This window comes from Phoxinus phoxinus, assembly GCF_949152265.1.
Source record: "Phoxinus phoxinus genome assembly, chromosome: 20".
NCBI lineage: Eukaryota > Metazoa > Chordata > Actinopteri > Cypriniformes > Leuciscidae > Phoxinus > Phoxinus phoxinus.
Genome location: NC_136895.1, coordinates 5,111,067 through 5,136,660, shown reverse-complemented (window position 1 = coordinate 5,136,660; position 25,594 = coordinate 5,111,067). Strand labels below are relative to the sequence as shown.

Here is a 25,594-nt window from a genome sequence, read left to right as displayed (position 1 = left end):
AACAACTGTAACATCAGCTCCAGTGTCAATTTTGAACACTGATTCGAAAATGTCAATTTTTATGTCAGTCATCCATGGACTTCCTTCCACATTAGCCGTTACTGTGCCAATGAATGCTATATCCTCATTGATCCCCTCAGTTAGCGTGGCCATATTCACCTTGTATACTTTCTTTGATTTGCACACCCCAGCATAATGTCCCTTTTTATGACAACGATTGCATATTGCATCTCTCGCTGGGCATTGCTGCAGATTATGGCGCTTTGTGTCTCCACCTCTTGTACACAATGACCCCCTTTTAGGTCTTTCCTGAGGTGTTTTCTTTGCCAACTGTCCATATTGTGACTTCAACGGTTTTTACTTATAACTGTTCTGTTTAGCCTGCACACTATCCAACTGTTCATTTGGAATTTCCCCTTTGAAGTTTGACTTGAGTAATTCTTGTTTTTTTTTTACCTGTTCACTCTGTCGGACTCGTACGACGGCTTTCTCAAGTGTAAGTTCAGGGTCCAGTTGTAACTCTTCTGACAGCCTTTTGTCTGTCAGACCCACGACGAGTCTATCTCTCACCATCTCATCGTGCAAATCTCTGTATCCGCTGTGCTCGGCTAGACAATGCAGTTCCGTTATGAAGCGATCGACAGACTCACCCACTTCTTGCTGCCGCTGATTAAATTTAGCCCTCCCAAAAATCACGTTCCTGCGAGCGACAAAGTGATCGTTCAGTCTGTTCTTTACTACTTCATAGTCACTTGCTTCTTCAGGACTTAAATGAAGGGAAGTTAATATGTCTTCAGCTTCCTCATCCATCATGCAGATCAAGGCATTAACTTGATTTTCATCAGCCTGCGTCTCCAATCCTGACGCAAAACATTTACATTTACATTTAGTCATTTAGCAGACGCTTTTATCCAAAGCGACTTACAAATGAGGACTACAGCAAGCGAATCATCGTGAAGAGGCAAAAATAACGCAAGAAGTGCTCAAAATACAAAGTTCCGGCATTGCTCAGAATAGCATAAGCCAAAACAAGGGAGGATTAAAGAGAAGGGTTTTTTTTTTTTTATGTCAAGTGCTCACGGAAGAGATGAGTTTTCAGTTGTCTTTTAAATGTGGTCAGGTATTCAGCATTCTGGACGATGGCGGGAGATCATTCCACCAGCAAGGAACCGTGAATGAGAATGTTCTGGAGAGTGATTTTGTGGCTCTCTGTGATGGTACCACGAGCCGTCGCTCATTGACCAATCGCAGGCTTCTGGTAGGGATGTAGACTCGTAGGAGCGAGTGAAAGTAGGAGGGAGCTGAGCCTGTGGTCGATCTGTAAGCAAGCGTCAATGCCTTGAACTTGATGCGAGCAGCGAGTGGTACGAAATCTTTCAAAACGTTTTATCCATTTCAACCAGTCATCCGCTTTAAACGTGAATTTTTCCGGCGGAGAAACTGATTCATGATGGTGCCACTAACTTGTCCAGGTAATTGCTAACCAAACTAAACGAAACTGAAACTTCACAACTTGTTAACTTCTGACACCATTTTCAGTTGTTTAATAGGTACAACGATAACCTTTCTTATGAAGTACGACACGACAGCCACCCATAACTCTTGATACCTTTTATTACCTCAACACAAGTACCGTAACACACTCAATATATGTTCCACACATTTCCTATGCATTCCAATGCTACCGTATAGAACCTAATACTACAACACGTACACAAAGTTGTTCAACAAATAAAAAATAATATTGCGTTGGCCGGGAATCGAACCCGGGTCAACTGCTTGGAAGGCAGCTATGCTCACCACTATACCACCAACGCCTACTAGCCGGGGCGCACAGCGCCACTATTTTCCAGCTTAGCTTAACACGGTTCACACAGCATGAAACTTTCTCAAATCTCAATTATAGTGCTTTTAAGGATTTAACTTCATTCACTGCTGATCTGGTCCTCAGCTTGGCTCCCTTTAGCCATTGTATTTTTAATGCAACTTCAAACTTTGTTTATTAAACAAGTTTGTTTTCTTTTAGGGGGGAAATTAGTGTGTTTGTGTAACAAAACTGAACCACCTTCGTCAATAAATCACCATCTCGATAAACATTTCACTAAGATAATAGAACAGTACTTTGTACCAAATGCTGATTTTCAGATTAAAATGTTCAATGGAAAGTGTGGTTTCTAAATGTAAGGTTCTATTTTATTGCAAACACTGTGTAGGAAAGTAGAGATTATTTTCGTGGGAACACGTATGTAGTGAAAGCCAGGTGACACATTAGTTCTGCATTTATTGAGAGTGGAAAATACTCTTTTTTTGTCCCTTGTCTCGGCTCCTTTTGAAGGAGAAACGTTATATGTATACAAAGATGAATGCCTTATTGTTCTGCCATCTTCTACTAACACTAAAGCAGCATGTCATTTGAACGTGAATACTTTTTGCTGGTCACCTTGTTTTTGTTGAATGTCATGTAGTAGACAGCTCAACCGATGTGCACATCGTCACAGCAATGGCTGCAATACGTTCTGAGAAATAAAATATTTGATGGAAAGGGCCTCTCCAGAACACAATTAAAACACGTTTTTCTTAGTTTGGTCCGTTATAAAACCGTTAGTGGGACAGTTTATGCGTTACCTTTTTAAAATTGCACTTTGACTGTTTTCCTTTCTGAGCCGATAAAACGATTTTTATGAGGTACAAGTACTATGTTTTAGATTTTTTTTTAAATATATAAATGTATGTGCTAATGTCACTAACAGGCTTAAATATTTTAATAAGGGGTTCCAAAATGTAAGCATATTTTCAAATGTCAAATAAAGTTGCTAAATTAAGAATGACAGTACAGTGTATTTTTTCTTTCTTTGCAGTGATGTGAGGGCTCACAAAAAATCCTCCAGAAAACTGTATGACAAACAAAAAGTTCATCTTTCAAATTGATACAAATGAAATAGATGACATACAAGTGTGCACTGTGGTACTGTGGCAATATAATGTTAGAATTAACTTCTTTAAATGCAGCTTAATGAAAGTATATCCATCAACAAGATGTTAATCAAAGACCAAAAATAATTTGTGCAAGCTTAGGTTTTGAATTCACTATAAAATAACCTTTTCTAGAAAATGTTTGACCTTGTTATTTGTTTGTGTATTGAGTTATTTGAATATATTGGAACAATATTATGTCATGCAACCATAATGCATGAAATGTCTGCCCTCTGCTGGCCGGGAATTAAACTGCCCACATGCACTTTCGTTTTCTCGATATCGAGACAAACATTGCACTTCTTGGATCCTCGACTCTCTTGCACTTCAGTGTTGTAAGTATGTTTTAATTTGGTTTGTTTGTATTGACATGAGTTATGCGTTCCTCACAAAAATAACCATAAAACTCTGCTAAACCTCAACTGGAAGGTTTTGAAAGTTTGAGAGAGGTTTGAGCAGTGCAAACTATCACATCTTTAATATAAGTAATAATTGGTCAAAAAGTAAAATCGTATTAGATTTGGACCCTTCCCATCTAACAGGGAACCTTCTTATAACTCTGGCTAATGTTCTGAGTTTGGATGTTACACATCAAAGTCTCTGAGTTTCATTAACACGCTCTGTGTTCATGTGTCCTCACTGTTAAAATGAAGCTGTGCTGGAGTTTATTAGATTATTAACTCAAGTCAAGTCACATTTATTATATAGCGCTTTTTACAATACAGGTTGTTTCAAAGCAGCTTTACAGAGAAAACAGGAAAATAATGCAATAAAGTTTGTTTCCAGAAGAAAATAGCATCACAGTCCAGCTTAGGTTCAGTGGTGGTTCATTTCTGTTGTAAAAAAGTTATTAATTTAGTTAATGTATATATATAGCTGCTCTGGAGAAAACAGTGATATCATCGTCCAGTTCAGTTCAGTTCTCATATAATGGTGTCAATGCAGGCAGATTGCAACACATAATACGTACGAGTACGTAACAATAATATTGTTGAATATTAAGTGTCTTCAACTAAGCAAGAACTCAAGCCAAAGGCGACAGTGGCAGGAACCCAAACCACAGTGTCCTTTAGACACTCACATACATAAACAAGCGGCATATGAAACGCAACAATGGTGACATGTTTCATGCCAGCATGTATCCCAGCATGCATTGCAGAATGAATAATTGTCACCATTGTTGAGGTTTGAATGAGTGCTGATGTGTAAGTGCGTCTCACTTACATAGCAGGGGTTGTAGTGTTTTTGGAAGATTTCACACATCACACTAGTATTACAAATGATCTTTCTGAACACTGTCTAACACTTGATGGCTGCTCTGTTAAGTCCTCGTCGTCGGTTAGGAACCTGGGTGTGCTCTTTGATACCAATCTTTCATTTGAAAGTCATGTGTCTAGTATCTGTAAAACTGCATTTTTCCATCTTAAAAATATATCTAAATTACGTCATATGCTCTCATTGACAAATGCGGAACAATTAGTTCATGCGTTCATGAGCTCAAGGCTAGATTATTGTAATGCTCTACTGGGTGGTTGTCCTGCACGCTTAAACAAACTACAGCTAGTTCAAAACACAGCAGCTCAAGTTCTTACTAGAACCAGGAAGTATGACCATATTAGCCCTGTTCTGTCAACACTGCATTGGCTGCCTATTAAACATCGCATACATTTTAAAATATTGCTGATTACTTATAAAGCACTAAATGGTTTAGCTCCGCAGTACTTGAGCGAGCTCTTAACGCATTATAGTCCTTCACGTCTATTGCGATCTCAAAACTCTGGCCAGTTAATAATACCTAGAATATCAAAATCGACTGCTGGCGGTAGATCCTTTTCCTATTTAGCACCAAAACTTTGGAACAGTCTTCCTAACATTGTCCGGGAAGCCGACACACTCTGTCAGTTCAAATCTAGATTAAAGACACATCTCTTCGGCCTAGCATACACATAACACATTATAGACTTCTATAACTCAAGGCTGCATAGATTAGGTCAGCCGGAACTGGGAACTCTTCCCTTAAATCCTGATGCTCGTTACATCATAAGAAGAATGGCATCTACGCTAATTTTAGTGTCTTTGTTTATCCCGAGGTTTTCCCGCAGCCTGCCGGATCCAGGCCGTATCCAGATCTGACGAAGGACCTTCGCCTGGACCCGATGACAACGCAGCGCTGAAGTGCCAACTAGCCTCTCCCTATGGAGGATCCCTTGACCACTCTACAGATAAAGCATTGTTGAAAATTCGCGTATCTACCCCGTAGTGATAAAATAAAATTCTGTATCAAATTTATAGGCAGGACAAGTAGTTTGTATATAGGCTTGGTTTGTAGAGAATTACAAACATGCGCACATATATTCAAACGCACATAACTATAGAATGAATTATTGATGCGCACGTGAGCGCCATCAGCGTTTCTCACAGGTTCAGTTTAAAGTCTGTGTAGAGAGAACAGTGGCATCTTAACGGTCTCTAATTTAATAACTAATTATCCTTTCGACGGAAGTGAATCAATCAAAACTAACTTTAGATGGAAAGTAACATTATTCAAGAACCGCTATAAAGCCAAAACAATCTGTTACCTTAAATTATAAGTTTATCTCTGTAAAGCAGCTTTGAAACAATCTACATTGTTAAAAGCGATATATAAATGAAGATGACTTGACTTGACTTTCTGTCACAACAGCTGAATTTATAACGTTTTTTTATTCGTCAATGCTTCAACTTCGTAACTATTTAAATCTGTCATGAAACTAGAAACCTCTGTTAATCTCATTCAAAACTTTTGTACATGAATGAAATAAAATGAAGACAAACTGGACTGTAATAAGTGAAGATGTAATGCTGCGAGTTGTTTAAATCCGGCCTGTCGTCAATAATTGTATCGCTTAAAACTCATCTTTGATCACCAAAATTACATATTTAAACGTATTTTCCTTGAACAAAAATGTCTTTATGCCTTAAAGCTCCTAGATCACTTATGATTCAGTGATTCGTCAGCAGAACAATCCAAAAACACATGAAATAACAGTCCAACCCACTGAAGAGATGTATGTCTATCCCTCACAGCCTCGCTTTCATTCCTGTTAAACATCAGAGATGGTGCTGCTGTGAATAAGGTCTATACTTCTGGTGTTGTGGATGATTGTCTGGCATGTGTCATGTGTGTGTGTGTGTGTGTGTGTGTGTGTGTGTGTGTGTGTACTGAGTAATCTAAGATCTTCTACTGCTGTCTCTGATTCTAGGCACATCAGCAAACATTCCCTTCTCTGACCAAGAATGTCATTCGGTTTTAGAAGTGCAGTTGAAGCCACAACTTCAGGCACCAATTCCAGCAGCAAGCTTGAAACAGGCAGTTTTGGTCAAGCCTCATATTTTGGCTTCAATTCCAGCAGCAAACCTGAAACAGGCAGTTTTGGTCAAGCCTCATATTTTGGCTTCAATTCCAGCAGCAAACCTGAAACAGGCAGTTTTGGTCAAACCTCACCTTTTGGCTTCAATTCCAGCAGCAAGCTTGAAACAGGCAGTTTTGGTCAAACCTCACCTTTTGGCTTCAATTCTAGCAGCAAGCCTGAAACAGGCAGTTTTGGTCAAACCTCATATTTTGGCTTCAATTCCAGCAGCAAGCTTGAAACAGGCAGTTTTGGTCAAACCTCACCTTTTGGCTTCAATTCTAGCAGCAAGCCTGAAACAGGCAGTTTTGGTCAAGCCTCACCTTTTGGCTTCAATTCTAGCAGCAAGCCTGAAACAGGCAGTTTTGGTCAAACCTCACCTTTTGGCTTCAATTCTAGCAGCAAGCCTGAAACAGGCAGTTTTGGTCAAGCCTCACCTTTTGGCTTCAATTCTAGCAGCAAGCTTGAAACAGGCAGTTTTGGTCAAACCTCACCTTTTGGCTTCAATTCTAGCAGCAAGCCTGAAACAGGCAGTTTTGGTCAAACCTCACCTTTTGGCTTCAATTCTAGCAGCAAGCCTGAAACAGGCAGTTTTGGTCAAGCCTCACCTTTTGGCTTCAATTCTAGCAGCAAGCCTGAAACAGGCAGTTTTGGTCAAGCCTCACCTTTTGGCTTCAATTCTAGCAGCAAGCTTGAAACAGGCAGTTTTGGTCAAACCTCACCTTTTGGCTTCAATTCTAGCAGCAAGCCTGAAACAGGCAGTTTTGGTCAAGCCTCACCTTTTGGCTTCAATTCTAGCAGCAAGCCTGAAACAGGCAGTTTTGGTCAAGCCTCACCTTTTGGCTTCAATTCCAGCAGCAAGCCTGAAACAGGCAGTTTTGGTCAAACCTCACCTTTTGGCTTCAATTCTAACAGCAAGCCTGAAACAGGCAGTTTTGGTCAAGCCTCACCTTTTGGCTTCAATTCTAGCAGCAAGCCTGAAACAGGCAGTTTTGGTCAAGCCTCACCTTTTGGCTTCAATTCCAGCAGCAAGCCTGAAACAGGCAGTTTTGGTCAAGCCTCACCTTTTGGCTTCAATTCTAGCAGCAAGCTTGAAACAGGCAGTTTTGGTCAAACCTCACCTTTTGGCTTCAATTCTAGCAGCAAGCTTGAAACAGGCAGTTTTGGTCAAACCTCATCTTTTGGCTTCAATTCTAGCAGCAAGCTTGAAACAGGCAGTTTTGGTCAAGCCTCACCTTTTGGCTTCAATTCTAGCAGCAAGCTTGAAACAGGCAGTTTTGGTCAAACCTCACCTTTTGGCTTCAATTCTAGCAGCAAGCTTGAAACAGGCAGTTTTGGTCAAACCTCATCTTTTGGCTTCAATTCTAGCAGCAAGCTTGAAACAGGCAGTTTTGGTCAAGCCTCACCTTTTGGCTTCAATTCTAGCAGCAAGCTTGAAACAGGCAGTTTTGGTCAAGCCTCACCTTTTGGCTTCAATTCTAGCAGCAAGCCTGAAACAGGCAGTTTTGGTCAAACCTCACCTTTTGGCTTCAATTCCAGCAGCAAGCTTGAAACAGGCAGTTTTGGTCAAACCTCACCTTTTGGCTTCAATTCCAGCAGCAAGCCTGAAACAGTGGCTAGTTTTGCTCAAGCCACAACTCCAGGCACCATATCCAGCAGCAAGCCTGAAACAGAGAGTTTTGCTCAAGCCACAACTCCAGGCACCATATCCAGCAGCAAGCCTGAAACAGAGAGTTTTGCTCAAGCCACAACTCCAGGCACCATATCCAGCAGCAAGCCTGAAACAGAGAGTTTTGCTCAAGCCACAACTCCAGGCACCATATCCAGCAGCAAGCCTGAAACAGAGAGTTTTGCTCAAGCCACAACTCCAGGCACCATATCCAGCAGCAAGCCTGAAACAGAGAGTTTTGCTCAAGCCACAACTCCAGGCACCATATCCAGCAGCAAGCCTGAAACAGAGAGTTTTGCTCAAGCCACAACTCCAGGCACCATATCCAGCAGCAAGCCTGAAACAGAGAGTTTTGCTCAAGCCACAACTCCAGGCACCATATCCAGCAGCAAGCCTGAAACAGAGAGTTTTGCTCAAGCCACAACTCCAGGCACCATATCCAGCAGCAAGCCTGAAACAGAGAGTTTTGCTCAAGCCACAACTCCAGGCACCATATCCAGCAGCAAGCCTGAAACAGAGAGTTTTGCTCAAGCCACAACTCCAGGCACCATATCCAGCAGCAAGCCTGAAACAGAGAGTTTTGCTCAAGCCACAACTCCAGGCACCATATCCAGCAGCAAGCCTGAAACAGTGGCTAGTTTTGGTCAAGCCACAACTCCAGGCACCATATCCAGCAGCAAGCCTGAAACAGAGAGTTTTGCTCAAGCCACAACTCCAGGCACCATATCCAGCAGCAAGCCTGAAACAGAGAGTTTTGCTCAAGCCACAACTCCAGGCACCATATCCAGCAGCAAGCCTGAAACAGAGAGTTTTGCTCAAGCCACAACTCCAGGCACCATATCCAGCAGCAAGCCTGAAACAGAGAGTTTTGCTCAAGCCACAACTCCAGGCACCATATCCAGCAGCAAGCCTGAAACAGAGAGTTTTGCTCAAGCCACAACTCCAGGCACCATATCCAGCAGCAAGCCTGAAACAGAGAGTTTTGCTCAAGCCACAACTCCAGGCACCATATCCAGCAGCAAGCCTGAAACAGAGAGTTTTGCTCAAGCCACAACTCCAGGCACCATATCCAGCAGCAAGCCTGAAACAGAGAGTTTTGCTCAAGCCACAACTCCAGGCACCATATCCAGCAGCAAGCCTGAAACAGAGAGTTTTGCTCAAGCCACAACTCCAGGCACCATATCCAGCAGCAAGCCTGAAACAGAGAGTTTTGCTCAAGCCACAACTCCAGGCACCAATTCCAGCAGCAAGCCTGAAACAGAGAGTTTTGCTCAAGCCACAACTCCAGGCACCATATCCAGCAGCAAGCCTGAAACAGTGGCTAGTTTTGGTCAAGCCACAACTCCAGGCACCATATCCAGCAGCAAGCCTGAAACAGAGAGTTTTGCTCAAGCCACAACTCCAGGCACCATATCCAGCAGCAAGCCTGAAACAGAGAGTTTTGCTCAAGCCACAACTCCAGGCACCATATCCAGCAGCAAGCCTGAAACAGAGAGTTTTGCTCAAGCCACAACTCCAGGCACCATATCCAGCAGCAAGCCTGAAACAGAGAGTTTTGCTCAAGCCACAACTCCAGGCACCAATTCCAGCAGCAAGCCTGAAACAGAGAGTTTTGCTCAAGCCACAACTCCAGGCACCATATCCAGCAGCAAGCCTGAAACAGTGGCTAGTTTTGCTCAAGCCACAACTCCAGGCACCATATCCAGCAGCAAGCCTGAAACAGTGGCTAGTTTTGGTCAAGCCACAACTCCAGGCACCATATCCAGCAGCAAGCCTGAAACAGAGAGTTTTGCTCAAGCCACAACTCCAGGCACCATATCCAGCAGCAAGCCTGAAACAGAGAGTTTTGCTCAAGCCACAACTCCAGGCACCATATCCAGCAGCAAGCCTGAAACAGAGAGTTTTGCTCAAGCCACAACTCCAGGCACCATATCCAGCAGCAAGCCTGAAACAGAGAGTTTTGCTCAAGCCACAACTCCAGGCACCATATCCAGCAGCTTATTTGTAATAGGCTCTTCTCCAGAACCATCTCCAAAGACCAAATCTGTTCGCAAAACTGAAAAAGCAACAAAACCTCAGTTCTCTCCTCTAGGTAAAATAACACAGTTATTCAAACAACCTCACAAACAAAGCAAATAATGTTAATGAGAAGTCATGCTGACTACTTCAGAACAAATTTTTTATTATACCTTAACAGATTTTATACTCTTGCTGGAAAACCAGTGGAGAAACATGGATTGGAGTGAAGAGTAGGTGAACCACAGCTTGAAAACAGTCATATCTATGTCACGAGATTGAGGTGTCTAACAGCATTGATGTGTTTAGAGCGAAGCAGACCCTGATGGAGTCGGTCCGGTCGTTTAAGCCGGCCAGCGAGAGCGTGCCTGAAGCCAGGGTCCTGCTGATCGGCCCAGTCGGCGCTGGGAAGTCCAGCTTCATCAGTTCTGTCCAGTCGGTGTTCTCTGGACGGGTCATTAACAGAGCCATGGTGGGATCGTCCTCCTCTACCAGCTTCACCAAAAAGGTAAACATGACTAGAGCTGGAAGCTTTCAAATCAAAGTGAATCTGAGGTTGACAATACACATATTGACAAAAATATGTTCTGATAATGTTTTATGTTATGAACATTTTATAAAAATGTTGTTTCTGAATGTTCTCAGAACGTTCAAAACTTCCAGATTTTTTAAATGTTTTGTTTTTTTCTTGGTTATGCGAACATTAAAGGTCTGAAAATTTCAGAAATTTACTGTCTTTCTTCATGATAACAGAGGTCTAGGTTCTGTGTAACTACCATATAAGTTTCAAAACAGTCAATCCACAGACAACTGCACACAGCCGGCATAAAGTAGCTGTGCCTTTTTTCATGAGCCGTTGTTACTTCTGTATAAATGTGATGTCAGAACTACTCAGTCACCGCCTTCAGTCCCACCTGCACCAATGGTGCGTCACTCAGAAAACAACAAGCCAATCAGAAGAGAGGCTCATGAATATTAAGTAGACAAGCAAAAATCGACCTGTTCTTTGCAGAGCTCCTGAGAAAGGAGCTGTAAAATATATATCGAGATCGTTTTTGGTACTTATACCGCAAATATATATTCTTAAGGATAAAACTTCCTAAAATAAAACTTCAGAAAGGTGTACAATATGGGACCTTTAAAGGATTCATTCACTTCAGAATTAAAATCTCTTGATAATTTACTCTCACCCTTTCTTTCTTTCTTCAATCGAAAAGAAATTAAGGTTTTTGAGGAAAACACTCCAGGATGTTTCTCCATATAGTGACTTCAATGGGGTCCAACGGTCGAAGGTCCAGATGTGAGTCTCAGTGCAGCTTCAAAGTCTCGACACGATCACAGCCGAGGAATAAGAGTCTTATCTATTTCTTCTCTAGAGGAACCATTGATCATTTTATATACAGGTGCTGCTCATATAACTAGAATATCATCAAAAAGTTAAACTTAACAATTACATGCAACGTGAGATATTTCAAGCCTTTATTTGTTATAATTTTGATGATTATGGCTTACAGCTTATGAAACCCACAAAATCAAAATCCCTGAAAATATGAATATTACATGAAATCACACAGTAATTACACAGTAATACCGTCAGTATATTTCAGTAATTACCGTCAGTAATATTACAGTCATTGAACCAGGTTTCTGTTCTTTTGGCAGTGTGGGCAGGTGCAAATACTGCTGGAAAATGAAGGAAGCATGAAGTCCTCTGAAAATGTCCTGGTAGACGGCTGCATTGACTCTGGATTTAATAAAGCACAAGCTACAATAGTCGGTTACTGGTGTTACACGGTGTTTAGTCACAACACCGGTTTCATCACTTGCCCACCGCGGCACCACAAAAAAGAAAAGAAAAAAAAAAGTTTAAAGCGTTACAAATATCTAAAGCAATTGACTAGCGCTGTATGATCACGCTCTTATTAATGTGAATGCTTTTAAACCGTTGTCTATTACACACGACCCACAGAAGACGCGCATGCGCGTCAGTAGTCTATCGAGTTCTCTTTCGGGCTTGAACAAACCATAACACACATAAATTATGCCAAAATGTCCGTTTTGTCAAGTGTCCTCATACGAACAGTCTTAAATGATTTAAATAAAGTCTAAAATGCACGTATAGAGATTTGTGAGAAAATGGGATGCGTGTCAGATCGCGTCTGTCAGCAGCGGCTGGCCTAAAGTGTCATTAATGTTAATCAAAGAACAAAGGTAAGAGTAAATGACTCACTCAGACCCGGCGCCAGGAGGATTATTATACCGGTAGCCTAATAATCATGAATGCACTCCGCTATCTTTTAACACATCTCCGGCGAACGGCTTCTTCACGCAAAAGAAAAACTCTTCATGAAGCGCAGTGAAATTCAGCGACGTGGCCTATAGGCCTATATGTTGATGGATCGAGGTTGTTCGTTAACTTCATTTTATACGTGCAATTCACACGAGCTCTAAGCGCATGCGAGACTGCTGCGAGTAGTCAAACTTTATTAATGAAACAGAAAATCTGTAATGTATTTTTATTTTATTTTTACCAGTTGGCCGGTCACACGGCTTTCATAGTTTTCAGTTACGTGACTGGTGCGGAGACCTGGAATGTTATTTAAATGTTTTATTTACCGGTAGTTTTATTCATTTTTTTTTTTTTTACATCGCTCTTCCCACCCGATGAAACAGATATTACCGGTGTTGTTCCAAGTCGATTAACCGGTGGGAGAATATTTTTTTTAAAAAAAATGTTTTTTTTTTTAATGTAGACTGAGATAAGACTCTTATTCCTCGGCTGGGATCATGTCGAAACTTTGAAGCTGCACTGAATCTCACATCTGGACCTTCGACCCGTTGGACCGCATTAGAGTGACTATATGGAGAACATCCTGGAGTGCTCTCCTCAAAAACCTTAATTTCTTTTCCACTGAAGAAAGAAAGAAAGACATGAACATCTTGGATGATGTGGGGGAGAGAGTAATGTTACTTTTGAATGTTCTCTGAAACAAGTCGTAACATTTAAACAAACATTAGGCAAACATCCAACTAAACGTTTTATGAACGATTTTTAAAAAAAAAATTTGTGCTAACATTATTAAAGACCAGATAACTTTGAATGAATGTTTTATCAACATAGGCTACTGGAAGAACGTTTGTTCATAACGTTGAGAAAACCTTGCCAGAACATTAGCAGGGTTCAATCCATATTTTGCCCAGTTTTTGCAGAAAGTCGTGGTTTATTTGCGCTGCTGTTCCTCAGCTCCGCTCGTTCTGCATCCGCGGGACCGGAGAGACGGCGGACGAGCCCACGGCTCTGGTCATGTGTGACGTCATGGGCGTCGGGGAAGGAGAAACCACCGGACTGACTCTGCACGACGCGCTGTCGGTCATTAAAGGACACGCGCCAGAGGGACACCAGGTATGTTCTCTTACGAGAGGTTCTCTCGTACTGCGTAATAGAATTACGCACCGATATATGTATATGAAGCCAAAAATGTATCCTTAAAATTGTATATATTGTCAACGCAGTGTAGCAGCAGGCAGACCTAGAGCAGGCTGTCTTGCGTGCCCATTGGCTGTCTCGCGGCAACTGCAGCAGCCTACCACTGAGCCGGGCGTGACGTCACGCCCAATGAGGACGCCTCGCGCCCTCACGTGTCATAGCCCGCCAGAATGGGGGTGGCTTAGCATATAAAAGGAAGGCTCGTGGGCTGCTTTACTGTTTTTTCATACCTTTAGCGAGCTCTACGCATCGCTGGACTCCGAGAGAAGCCGCCGCCGTTGAAACCAGCGACCAAGCAAACCTAGGAAAGCGTCTGAGGCCGTTTCGCCACCTTCAGCTGTGCTCAGAGACCTCCGGAGCCCGTTGTCGTTTGCGAAAGCTCACCGGAACCTTCATGCCTCCTCTTCGACACAGGAATCTGGCCGGGCCCAGGCTAACGTGGACGCGGAACTGCTCCGCCTCCTCACCATGGCCGTCGAACAACTAGGCCTCGAGTGGTCTCCGCCCGAGGCGCCCACGCCTAACAGGCTCGACGGGTGTTTTCTGCCTAGCCGCCGCCAAGCGCCCGCTTCTAGGTCAGCGCCCTTCCTGCCAGAGCTCCATTTTGAGCTCTCGAAATCGTGGAGCGCTCCATTCTCCACGAGACTCCGCTCTCCTGCCTCCTCGACTCTCTCCCACGTGGACGGAGCCGTTGAGAAAGGTTACAGCCGGAATCCCCCAGTGGAAGAGTCGGTCGCAGTGCATCTTTGCCCGCCATCTGCAAAATGGCGCTCAAAGTCTGCCCTCCCATCTAAAGCCTGCAGGACCACCTCAGCCCTTGTCAGCCGCGCCTTCGCCACCGCTGGACAGGCTGCTTCCACCCTGCACTCGATGGCAGTCCTCCAAATCCTCCAGGCCGACCTCCTCCGCCGTATGGACGAGAAGGGCCCGGATCAGGACGTCATCACAGATCTGCGCAGCGCGACGGACCTTTCCCTCCGCGCCACTAAGTCCGCAGCCCAGGCTATGGGAAGATGCATGGCTTCGCTCACTGTTACGGAGAGGCACCTCTGGCTGACACTCGCAGACATGAGCGAATCTGAACGTGAAGTGTGTTTCTCAACGCCCCGCTCTCTCACGCTGGTCTCTTCGGCCCAGCGGTAAGCGGGATTGTGGACCGGTTTTCGGAAGTTCAGAAAACGTCACAGGCCATGAACTTGTTCCATCCACGGCGCTCTAGCTCCTCTGCAGGCCGCTCTCAAGCTCAGCCTCCTGCACGAAGCTCCACACAGGGCCCGTCCCAGCCTCCACCATCTTCGCAGCGACGACAGGGCGGCCGCCCTAGATCGTGCTCGAACAGCCGTCACAAGCCGCCTCCCCCCCGGGGACCCCGGCCAAAGATCACGCTGAAGCCCGAGCCCGCAAAATCCTCCTAGCGTTCGCAGAGAGGAAGAGATGCTCGAGTCCCGCCGCTGCCGGACTGCCATCAAAGCCAACCTGCTCTGACAGTCCCCTTAGCAAAGGCTACTGCAGTAGTGTATTCCGCAGCCAACGAGCCAGTTATGCAACCCGCTCGCCTGCACACAAACGGCGTTTTCACGGCGACCCAGATAAACCTCAAAAAGATCCACGCCGACTGTGTTATAAGTGTAGAAAATGTGCCCACACCAATGTGTTCACCCCTACAAACAAGCACGAATCCGAACGCACGCGCACCCCTGGCTCACAGCTAGTGAGGAGGTGGGTTAATAACGAGGTAACCGATTATGATTGGCTAATGCAGAGTCATGTTTCATGGTAGCCAATCAGAGCCAGTGTTTTTACACACATGCCAACACACGCGCCAGGCGCCACACACACACACAACAGCTAAACATATTCGACGGAGCAGCAGAGATGACGAGTCAGGAGCAATCCGATGAAAAGTTGGCATTTTCAAGGTGGAGATATAAGCACTACTTCAAATTCATTGTGGTCAAAGGCAAGAACGTGCATGTAATGTGTACATTATGTCCAGGAGCGAATACTTTGTCGACATCTGTTGTAAGCAACTCTAATTTAATGAAGCATCTCACATTGACACGCGCATCTACAAAGCTAGTGGCAAAAAAACACAGATACCTCCACCACAGATGCGAGTTCGCCAGGTTGTTTTCTTGACCAGTTGTCTCAGGTTGAGAGAGTTTCATTTAATTTGCTAGAGTTAAATGCACTTTATATGGTGTAACTGTTTACTTTTCTTACAAAGATAATACTTGAAGTGCAGGATAAACCTCTTGCTGTCTGTCGACGTGCAATAAATATCAAAAGTTATGTATAAACAGTAAACACCCGTCTGTTCTACTAATTTCAACTGACTTGTGAAAACTGCTCACAAAAATCCAAATTCTTTGGCATATAGCAACTTTTTTTTTAACAGTAACGCAAATAGTTACTTTCCCTGGTAACGATACTTTTATTATAGAGTAATTCAGTTACTAACGCAGTTACTTTTTGGAACAAGTAGTGAGTAACTATAACAAATTACTTTTTTAAAGTAACGTTCCCAACACTGGTGCCCACACCTACACACTGCCCGCTCGGTTACACAGTTATCCCAGGGGGCGAAACCATTAAAGCCTACCGGCCGTGTTATAAACGTAAGCTCTGTGACTGCTCACGAGCGCTCACACTTACTAACAAACACTGTAACCCCAACGCCGCTCACGCGCCCCGCTGTTCGCGCCACAAAATGTTCTCCATCCAAAGCGATCGAGTCATTGAATGCTGTCAGCGAGCCGCCCTATTCAGACATCGAGAGCGTACGCGCCGATCAGAACCCGGAGACCATTCTGCCCCTAGCTATGCGTGCAAAAGCATGTGAAGCGATTCCGGGCGTGTCAGAATGGGTGCTGAATGTTGTTAAGCGGGGCTATTCGCTGCAGTTCGCTCGCCGTCCCCCACGCTTTCGAGCCCGGACCGTGACGAGCATGAAGTAGCACACCTACTTCGCGCAGAAATAGCAAAACTGCTGTGCAAAGGGGCGATAGAGCCGGTACATCCTTCTATGAGCGAGTCTGGCTTTTACAGCCGTTATTTTCTCGTACCCAAGAAGGACGGAGCTCTCAGACCTATACTAGATCTGAGACATTTGAACAAAGCTCTCATGAGGAGACCGTTCAAAATGCTCACGACCAGACAAATCCTCGCCCAAAATCGCCCGAGGGACTGGTTTATTTATCTCAATCTGAAAGACGCATACTTTCAGATCCTGATCATACCCCGTCACAGCCCATTCTTGAGATTTGCCTTCGACGGTCAGGGTATATCAGTACACCGTCCTACCTTTTGGCCTGTCGTTAGCACCCCATACATTTACGAAGTGCATGGACGCGGCTCTCGCTCCTCTGAGAAGTCAGGGTATGCGAATTCTGAACTATTTGGACGATTGGCTGATTTTAGCACAATCAGAGGCAGAACTCGTGTCTCACAGAGCTGTGCTACTCAGTCATCTGGAAAGCTTGGGTCTCACGGTCAATTGGGCAAAGAGCTCACTGCTGCCCCATCAGTCAACCTCTTTTCTGGGAATAGAGCTCGACTCGGTGGCTATGACGGCCCGCTTGTCAACACAGCGTGCGCGCCGTGTTCAGCGTCTGGCCGCGTATTTCCAGAAAGGCAGTGTTTTCCCCCTGAAAACGTTTCAGAGAATGCTGGGCTTTATGGCTTCAGCCGCAGCAGTGCTCCGGCTGGGTCTACTGCGTATGCGCCCTCTGCAACACTGGCTGAATGCTCGTGTGCCTCACCGAGCCTGGGCCGCCGGCGGCTCGCGAATCAGAGTGACTCAGAGCTGCGTTTCAGCTCTGCAGCCCTGGATAGTGGCCGACTGGTATCAGCGGGAAGTGACAATGGGAGTTGTCTCGTACCGAAAAGTTATATCGACGGACGCCTCCAATCTGGGTTGGGGCGGTCTTTTCGAGGGCAGACCGGTCTTTGGCCTCTGGTCAGACCCGGAGAAGTGCCTCCACATAAACTGTCTGGAGATGATAGCGGTCGAGAACACTTTGAAATACTTCCTCCCATCTCTGCGGGGCCACCACGTACTGGTTCGCACGGACAACATGTCTGTGGTGTCTTACGTGAACTGCCAGGGCGGTGTCAGATCCAGAATCCTCTGCGATCTGGCGGAACGCCTGCTTGTTTGGGCTCAGCACTCACTGCGCTCGCTCAGAGCCGCGCATGTGCCAGGACGCCTGAACGATGGCCCCTGCACCCGCAGTCAGTCCAATTACTGTGGCGCCTTTTCGGGGGGCGAAAGTCGACCTATTTGCGTCGAAAGACAACGCCCACTGCCCAAGGTTCTTTTCGAAGAACGAGGATGCCCTGGCCCAGATGCCCGTTGTACGCGTTCCCCCCGGTCTCAATGTTACCACAGGTAATCAGGAGAATCAGGGAAACGCGCCATTCGGTGCTCCTCATAGCCCCCCGATGGGAGAACCAGACATGGTTCTCGGAGTTGATGCGGCTGTCAGACTCAGCCCCATGGCCGATCCCGGTGAGGAGAGATCTCCTTTCTCAAGCCGGCGGGTCGATTTGGCCTCCTCATCCAGAGCGCTGGTCTCTGCATGCATGGATAATCAACGGATACCCGTTGCTCTGCCAGAAGGGGTCGTGAACACGATCACTAGTCTAGAGCCCCCTCTACCAGGCAGCTTTATGCGTCCAAATGGTCTGTGTTTACTAAATGGTGCACGAGCAAAGGCTTAGAACCACAAACTTGTGTGGTTTCGGGGGTGCTTTGCTTCCTTCAAGAGCTGTTGGACAGGGGCAGAGCGCTCCTTTGCCCTGTCAGAGCGCTGAGAATCTACATCACGCGCTCCGCCACCTTCAGGCGCTCGGAGCAGCTTTTCCTTTCGTTTGGTGGGCGCACCAAGGGTCTCGCCGCCTCGAAACACAGTCTATCCAGATGGATAGTGGACGCTGGGGGAGTAGCTGCTCTTTTTAAAGATGTCTATCCATGTAAGCAAATATCATTTGGTAATTACCCGTCTTTTGAATATCTGGGTATTGTGTTAAAAGGTGCTCCACGCATTTTACTAATCATTGTTTACAGGCCTCCAAAATACTCTTCAGCCTTTGCTGAGGATTTTACAGAACTGTTATCAACCATTTCCTCAGAGTTTGACTGTTTTGCTATTGCCGGAGATTTCAACATCCACATAGACAATGCAGAAAACAATATGGCAAAAGAAATCAAAACTGTTTTAAAAACTTTTGATCTGACTCAGCATGTACATGGACCGACACACAATCGTGGACACACTCTAGATTTACTTATCAGTAAGGGTCTAAACATTTCATCGATTGTTATTAAGGATGTAGCACTGTCTGATCATTTCTGTATTTTCTTTGATATATTGATCTCTCCTGCCATTGAAGCTAGATCTGTGTCTGTCAAAAAGAGATGCTTAAATGAGAACACTAGTGTACTATTTATGAAGGCTATATCTTTAACACCAAGCATATCTGCTGACTCTGTTGATTTTCTCCTTGATTCTTTTAACTCAAAAGTTAAAAGTGTAATTGATGATATTGCTCCTGTGAAGGTCAGGAAGAGTGGTAGACAAAAGGCACCCTGGAGAAACTCAACAGCAGTGCAAAATATGAAAAGACAATGCAGAAAAGCAGAGCGCATGTGGCGGAAGACAAAACTTGTAGTCCATTATAACATCTACAAAGACACCATCCATGCTTTCAATATGGAACTAGGCAAAGCTAGACAGACTTTCTTCTCAAATATTATTAACAGCAACTTAAACAACACATGCACTCTTTTTGCTACTGTAGAGAGATTAACAAACCCCCCGAGCCAGATTCCCAGTGAAATGCTCTCAGACAGCAAGTGCAGTGAGTTTGCTTCTTTCTTCTCTGAGAAAATCAATAATATCAGAAAGGTGATCAGCACATCCTTGAGTTGCACTAGGGTCAGACAGATCAGACCACAACCTGAGAAAGTTACTATGTCTGATTTCAAAGAAATTGATGGCAAAATTTTGGAAGAAACCGTACAGCACCTTAAAACATCAACCTGCGCCCTTGACGCTCTTCCCACATCTTTCTTCAAAAGTGTGTTAAACAGCTTAGAAGCAGATCTCCTAGAAGTGGTAAATGCCTCACTTCTCTCTGGAAGTTTTCCAAACTCCCTGAAAACTGCAGTTGTCAAACCCCTCCTAAAAAAGAGTAATCTTGATAAGACTATATTAAGCAATTATAGACCGATCTCAAATCTTCCTTTCATTGGCAAGATCATTGGAAAAGTTGTTTTCAATCAGCTGAACAAATTCTTAAGCTCGAATGGATACTTTGACAATTTTCAATCTGGTTTCCGATCGCATCACAGCACAGAGACAGCGCTCATAAAGATAATTAACGATATTCGCTTAAATACTGATACAGGCAAAATATCAGTGCTGGTACTACTCGACCTCAGTGCTGCATTTGACACTGTTGATCACAACATACTTCTTGACAGGCTGGAAAACTGGGTGGGTCTTTCTGGGATAGTCCTAAAATGGTTCAGGTCATACTTAGAAGCGAGAGGTTATTATGTGAGTATAGGAGACCATAAGTCTGAGTGGACATCCATGACATGCGGAGTTCCTCAAGGCTCAATTCTTGCGCCACTCCTATTCAACCTGTACATGCTCCCAATGAGCCAAATAATGAGAAAGCACCAAATTGCTTACCACAGCTATGCAGACGACACACAGATCTACTTAGCCCTATCGCCTAACGATTACAGCCCCATTGACTCCCTGTTCCAATGCATTGATGAAGTCAACAGCTGGATGTGCCAAAACTTTCTTCAGTTAAACAAAGACAAAACTGAAGTCATTGCGTTTGGAAACAAAGATGAAGTTCTCAAGGTGAATGCATACCTCCACTCTAGAGGTCAAACAACTAAAAATCAAGTCAGGAATCTTGGTGTGTCTCTAGAGTCAGACCTTAGCTTCAGTAGTCATGTCAAAGCAATAACTAAATCAGCATACTATCATCTAAAAAATATTGCAAGAATTAGATGCTTTGTTTCCAGTCAAGACTTAGAGAAAATTGTGCATGCTTTCATCACCAGCAGGGTGGATTATTGTAATGGACTCCTCACTGGCCTTCCCAAAAAGACCATAAGACAGTTGCAGCTCGTACAGAACGCTGCCGCCAGGATCCTGAGCAGAACCAGAAAATATGAACATATCACACCAGTCCTCAGGTCTTTACACTGGCTTCCAGTCACATTTAGGATTGATTTTAAAGTATTATTACTGGTATATAAATCATTTAATGGCCTAGGACCTCAATACATTGCAGATATGCTCACTGAATATAAACCCAACAGATCACTGAGATCATTAGGATCACATCAACTAGAAATACCAAGGGTTCACTCAAAGCAAGGAGAGTCCGCTTTTAGCTATTATGCCAGCCGCAGCTGGAACCAGCTTCCAGAAGAGATCAGGTGTGCTCCTACTGTAGCCACATTCAAATCCAGACTCAAAACACTTCTGTTTAACATTGCATTTACTGAATGAGCACTGTGCCGCTGTTCGTCCGACTGTTTGCACTGTATTTTATTTTATTTTTATTTTTTACTCTAAACTGTTTTAATTATTCTTATTTCTTTTGATTATTTTAATTTCTTCTATGTAAAGCACTTTGAATTACCATTGTGTATGAAATGTGCTATATAAATAAACTTGCCTTGCCTTGCCTTGCCTTGCTATTGCTGCGGCTTATGTGTCTAAAGACCTGCAGTGCACTCTGGGCATCAGGGCTCATTCCACCAGAGGCATGGCCTCCTAGTGGGCTTGGTACAGCGGGATATCTATTCATGACATTTGTACGGCGGCAGGCTGGGCCTTCCCCTCTACATTTGTACAAGTTCCCGCCCTACAGGCTAGACTCCTTTCAGTCTAAAGTCTCTATTCGATTGCCCTGGTTGAGCTGCACTATAAGGGTCGATGAGTTCAGCATGTGCGAGCCCACTCTGTTGTCGCCTGTTTCCCACTTATCTGTGTCCCCCGGGGCGTTCCCCCCTGGGATTCATGTAGTGAATTGCTTGGCGCGCACGGCGTTGACAAGGGGTTCCCGGTGCGTAATTCTATTACGCAGTACGAGAAAACCTCTCGTAAGAGAACGTACACGGTTACCTAACGTAACCTCAGTTCACTCTAGATGAGGGAACGAGTACTGCGTTCCCGGCCGTGATCGCGCCCCTATGGCGGGCTATGACACGCTCAGTGGTAGGCTGCTGCAGTTGCCACGAGGCAGCCAATGAGCGCGCAAGACAGCCCGCTCTAGGTCTGCCCGCTGCTACACTGCGTTGACAACATATACAAATTTAAGGATAAATTTTTGGCTTCATATCTCGAGCAAAGATGACTTTACCCGGTGCGTAATTCTATTACGCAGTACTCGTTCCCTCATCTAGAGAGAACCGAGGTTTTATACATCTATATATGGTTATGTAATATTAATATTTAAAATGACTTAAATACGCTTGGTACTTTTTAAATGCAAAGGTAACTTCCATAATTACACAGTGATACAAGACCACCTTATGACTACACAATACTTAAATTATGAAATTTATTTATTCACTTTTTGAACACCAAATATGATGACTCCCTTGTAAAGGACCACGATGTTAAAAAAAGGCAGCTACATATTTTTTTAAGTATAAAATCTTTCAAGTAAAATATCAGTTGTTACATTATTAAGACCACCAATTATTTATTTATTTTTCAAAATGAAAGAATTGGCTTTTACATTGTCATTATGCTAAAAACAATTCGTTAAAATATTTTCTTAGATAAGTAAACAGTGTAAGCTCACATAGCTCAGTGTGGACGAAGTGTGTATTGGTCAACAGTTATTGCTGTGTTTGTGTGTGTAGTTTAGTCCCGAGCAGCCGGTTGGAGTCGAGACTGTGGGCTACGTGAGGAAGCCGAGCGCCACAGATAAAGTGCACTGTGTGGTGTTTGTAGTGGACGCCTCAAAGGTCGCCTCGTACGCCAAAAGCTTCGGCACAACCTTCCAGCAGCTCAGAGAGCACATCAGCAACTTAGGTGAGGCGCTGAGGCGTTCAACATTCAGTCCCAAAGAAAAGTGTTATAAGCCAAACCAAACCAACCAGCAACGAGGCGGATCACAACATTACAAACTTTGATTTGAAGCAAAAAAGTGTTTGAAAATCGGACAAAGGTACAAGACTGTGAACTTAACGGCTTTACTGAGGGAAAGAACTACAATCCCATGAGGCATTGCGAACGGCAAAATCGATGGAGAAATATAAAACTACTGTTGATTATGTTTACAGCCCTCATCCTTCGAAACTCATTTATTAAAATGTTAGAAAATTGAGTGTTCATCAGAAGGGTCCAAGACCCCAGGAGTTTTGTCGCACTTGAACCACGAATACACACACAAAAAATTGTTTATGAATTTGTGGAGTTTTGTGGTTGAAATTTAATAAAGTAACACATCCTTCCTTCACGGGTCACTTTGACCCCCATGAAGGGGATGCAAGGAATGCTTCAGTTCACATAGAAAACCCTAAAGTGCTCAAAATTCAAACTAAAAATGCTTAAACTATATCAAAAAAAGTATTTTATAATGTCTACATGTGTATCTGAATGCACACTGAAGAACTGGCTTTAGGACCCAGCGGAACAGCTCATTTGCTTCATATAGAGATATAAGGCCATCTAGAGGCAAGAGTCATGAAATATCATGTTTTTTTATTATTTTTCCACAAGAGTTCTGCAAAGTAAAATATTTTGAGCTGAATTAAAAGGGTTTTGCGTGAAATTGTGAGTTATTTTGAATTTAAGTTGAAAGAATGTGAGGAATGTTCGATTGCATTGCTTCCGCTAAAGAACACCGTGTCCATGGCAACGCTCTGTTTTTCATGGCAACGGTGTGTTATCCTTAGCAACAATGAGTTATCGAGAAACTTTTTTTTTATTTTATATTTAGAATAAATTTTAGAAGGAAAGTTATTGATGAATCAAGATTAAATTTAACTTGGTTAATTTTAGGTTCATTAGAAATTGTTTATCAAATGAGGCAGCAAAGATATATTTCCATTCTATGATTCTTTCTCATGTCACATATTGTTTGACAAGCTGGTCAAATACTCATCTGAAAGAATCACTATACAAACAAGCCCTTAAAATTTTAGATAAAAACAATTCAGTTTTCATCAGTCACATTTTAAATAAGTATAACTTGTTTAACTGGGAAAATCTAATCAATTTAAAAAATGTCTGTTTAGTTTATAAGATTATGCATGGTTTGGCTCCTTCTCCTCTGGCTGTTTTTATTCAATTTAAATCTATTGAAAACAGAATTACAAGAGGTGCAATTAGAGCGGATTGTATTATTCCACGTAGGAAAACCTGGTTTGGTCAAGCTGTTTTCTCATATAGAGCTTCACATCAGTGGAATATTGTTCCTCACTCAATTAGAGCGTGTTCATCACTTAACTCTTTTAAGCTTAATCTTAAGAAATGGCTTCTTCATAACCAACAATGTGAACATTAATGTTGCTCCCCTATTATTATTATTCATCTTATTATTAATTTTATTATAGACCTAATCAGTCATATTTAACTCATAACAATATATACTGTATATTTTTTATTGTGTGTGTATATATATAGTTTTTTTATTATTATTGTATAATACGTTTAATTGTATTTTACAGAGGTGTTTACAAGTTCCAGTTTTATGATTGTTGTAGTATATTGTTGTAATGTTTAACCCTTTCTTCTAGCTTAGAGCCTAATAACACCTGGCAAAGGGACTACCAATGAAAACTAGCCTTCGGGCTAATTTGGGTACATTTACATTTATGAATGTTAATTAATGTACACTGTCCCTTTTCTAAATAAATAAATAAATTAGTTTGTGAAAACATTCTTGTACAGATTTCACATACAAATGTGTGCGTACGCATGCTCAGTGAATGAGATCCGATGCGTTTTTTGAACATTCACACACGGAAACCTATTCTAGAAGAGCCAAAAAACAAGAACTTTGTTAAAGGGCGCAATGTGGCCTCTTCAAGAAACCGCAGCTGTGATGAATCTGAAACTCTTCTTATTTGCAGGCGTACACCAAGTGGCATTACTGACCCACGTGGACCAAGTTTGTAAAACTACCGGAAGTGACATCACCCAGGTGTACAGGAGCCAGAGTGTTCAGCAGGCCGTACGTCATGCTCGATGGTTTAACTGGGTCTCCTACTGTCTGCCATGAGCTTCCCATGATCCTCTCTGTCTCTCTGCAGATGGTGAAGGCCGGAGCGCTGCTGGGAATGGCCACTTCCTACATTGTCCCAGTGAAGAACTACTGCTCAGAGCTGGATCTGGACGAAAGCACAGATGTTCTGCTGCTCAAAGCTGTCGATCACATCTTGCAATATGCCAATCTGTATTTCCAAGACAACAGAGATTAAAGCACTTCAGGAAGAAAAACGTCACATCGCAAATTCCCCACATTCCCCAAAATGAGTTCATCTCAGATTTGTCCCATTGAAATGTGTTGTAATTCTTTGATAAAAAAATGTTGAGGTGATCTGGAGTTTATAAAACTTTAACTTTCTTTACAGTATTTATGCGTTTGAATTGTCAATGCGTTGACTAAAGCTTTGGGTTGGTTGTGAGGCTATACGGTTATATACGAGGGTCTCGTGTGTTTTAGTCTTGTTTGAAGAAGACACTTGTTTAGCTAGAGTTGATGTGCATTTATACAGAATGCCTTTTTGCGTAAAAAAAAAAAAGTGTGGTGGAATTTAAAACCTATGGATGCTTGTTTCTGCCACCGAATCAAACAATTAAAAAGGTTATTACTACTTTTTATCTCACAATCTTTGATTTTGATATAAACTTGCAATTGTGAGAGAGAAAAAGTCACAATCACCTTTTATATGTTTTTATATCTATGGCAGAAACAAATTTCCGAAAAAAAAAAGCATTTCGAGACATTTCTATTTTTTTTATTAATTTTCAAAAACAATTAATGTGTGAATGGCTCCCAAGACCTATG

At 43.2% G+C, this 25,594-nt stretch overlaps 1 protein-coding gene across 1 annotated transcript; it reads left to right on the top strand.

Moving 5' to 3' along the window:
* Nucleotides 1-8,727: 8,727 nt before the first annotated feature.
* LOC306988203 (uncharacterized protein) lies at nt 8,728-25,594 on the top strand (the record flags this gene model as incomplete). The annotated part of the gene is made up of 7 exons (XM_079593007.1): nt 8,728-10,123; nt 10,229-10,280; nt 10,357-10,555; nt 13,292-13,450; nt 22,440-22,611; nt 24,657-24,757; nt 24,837-25,594. Coding segments are annotated over 7 exons (2,247 nt in total), but the record flags the coding sequence as incomplete, so codon positions are not given.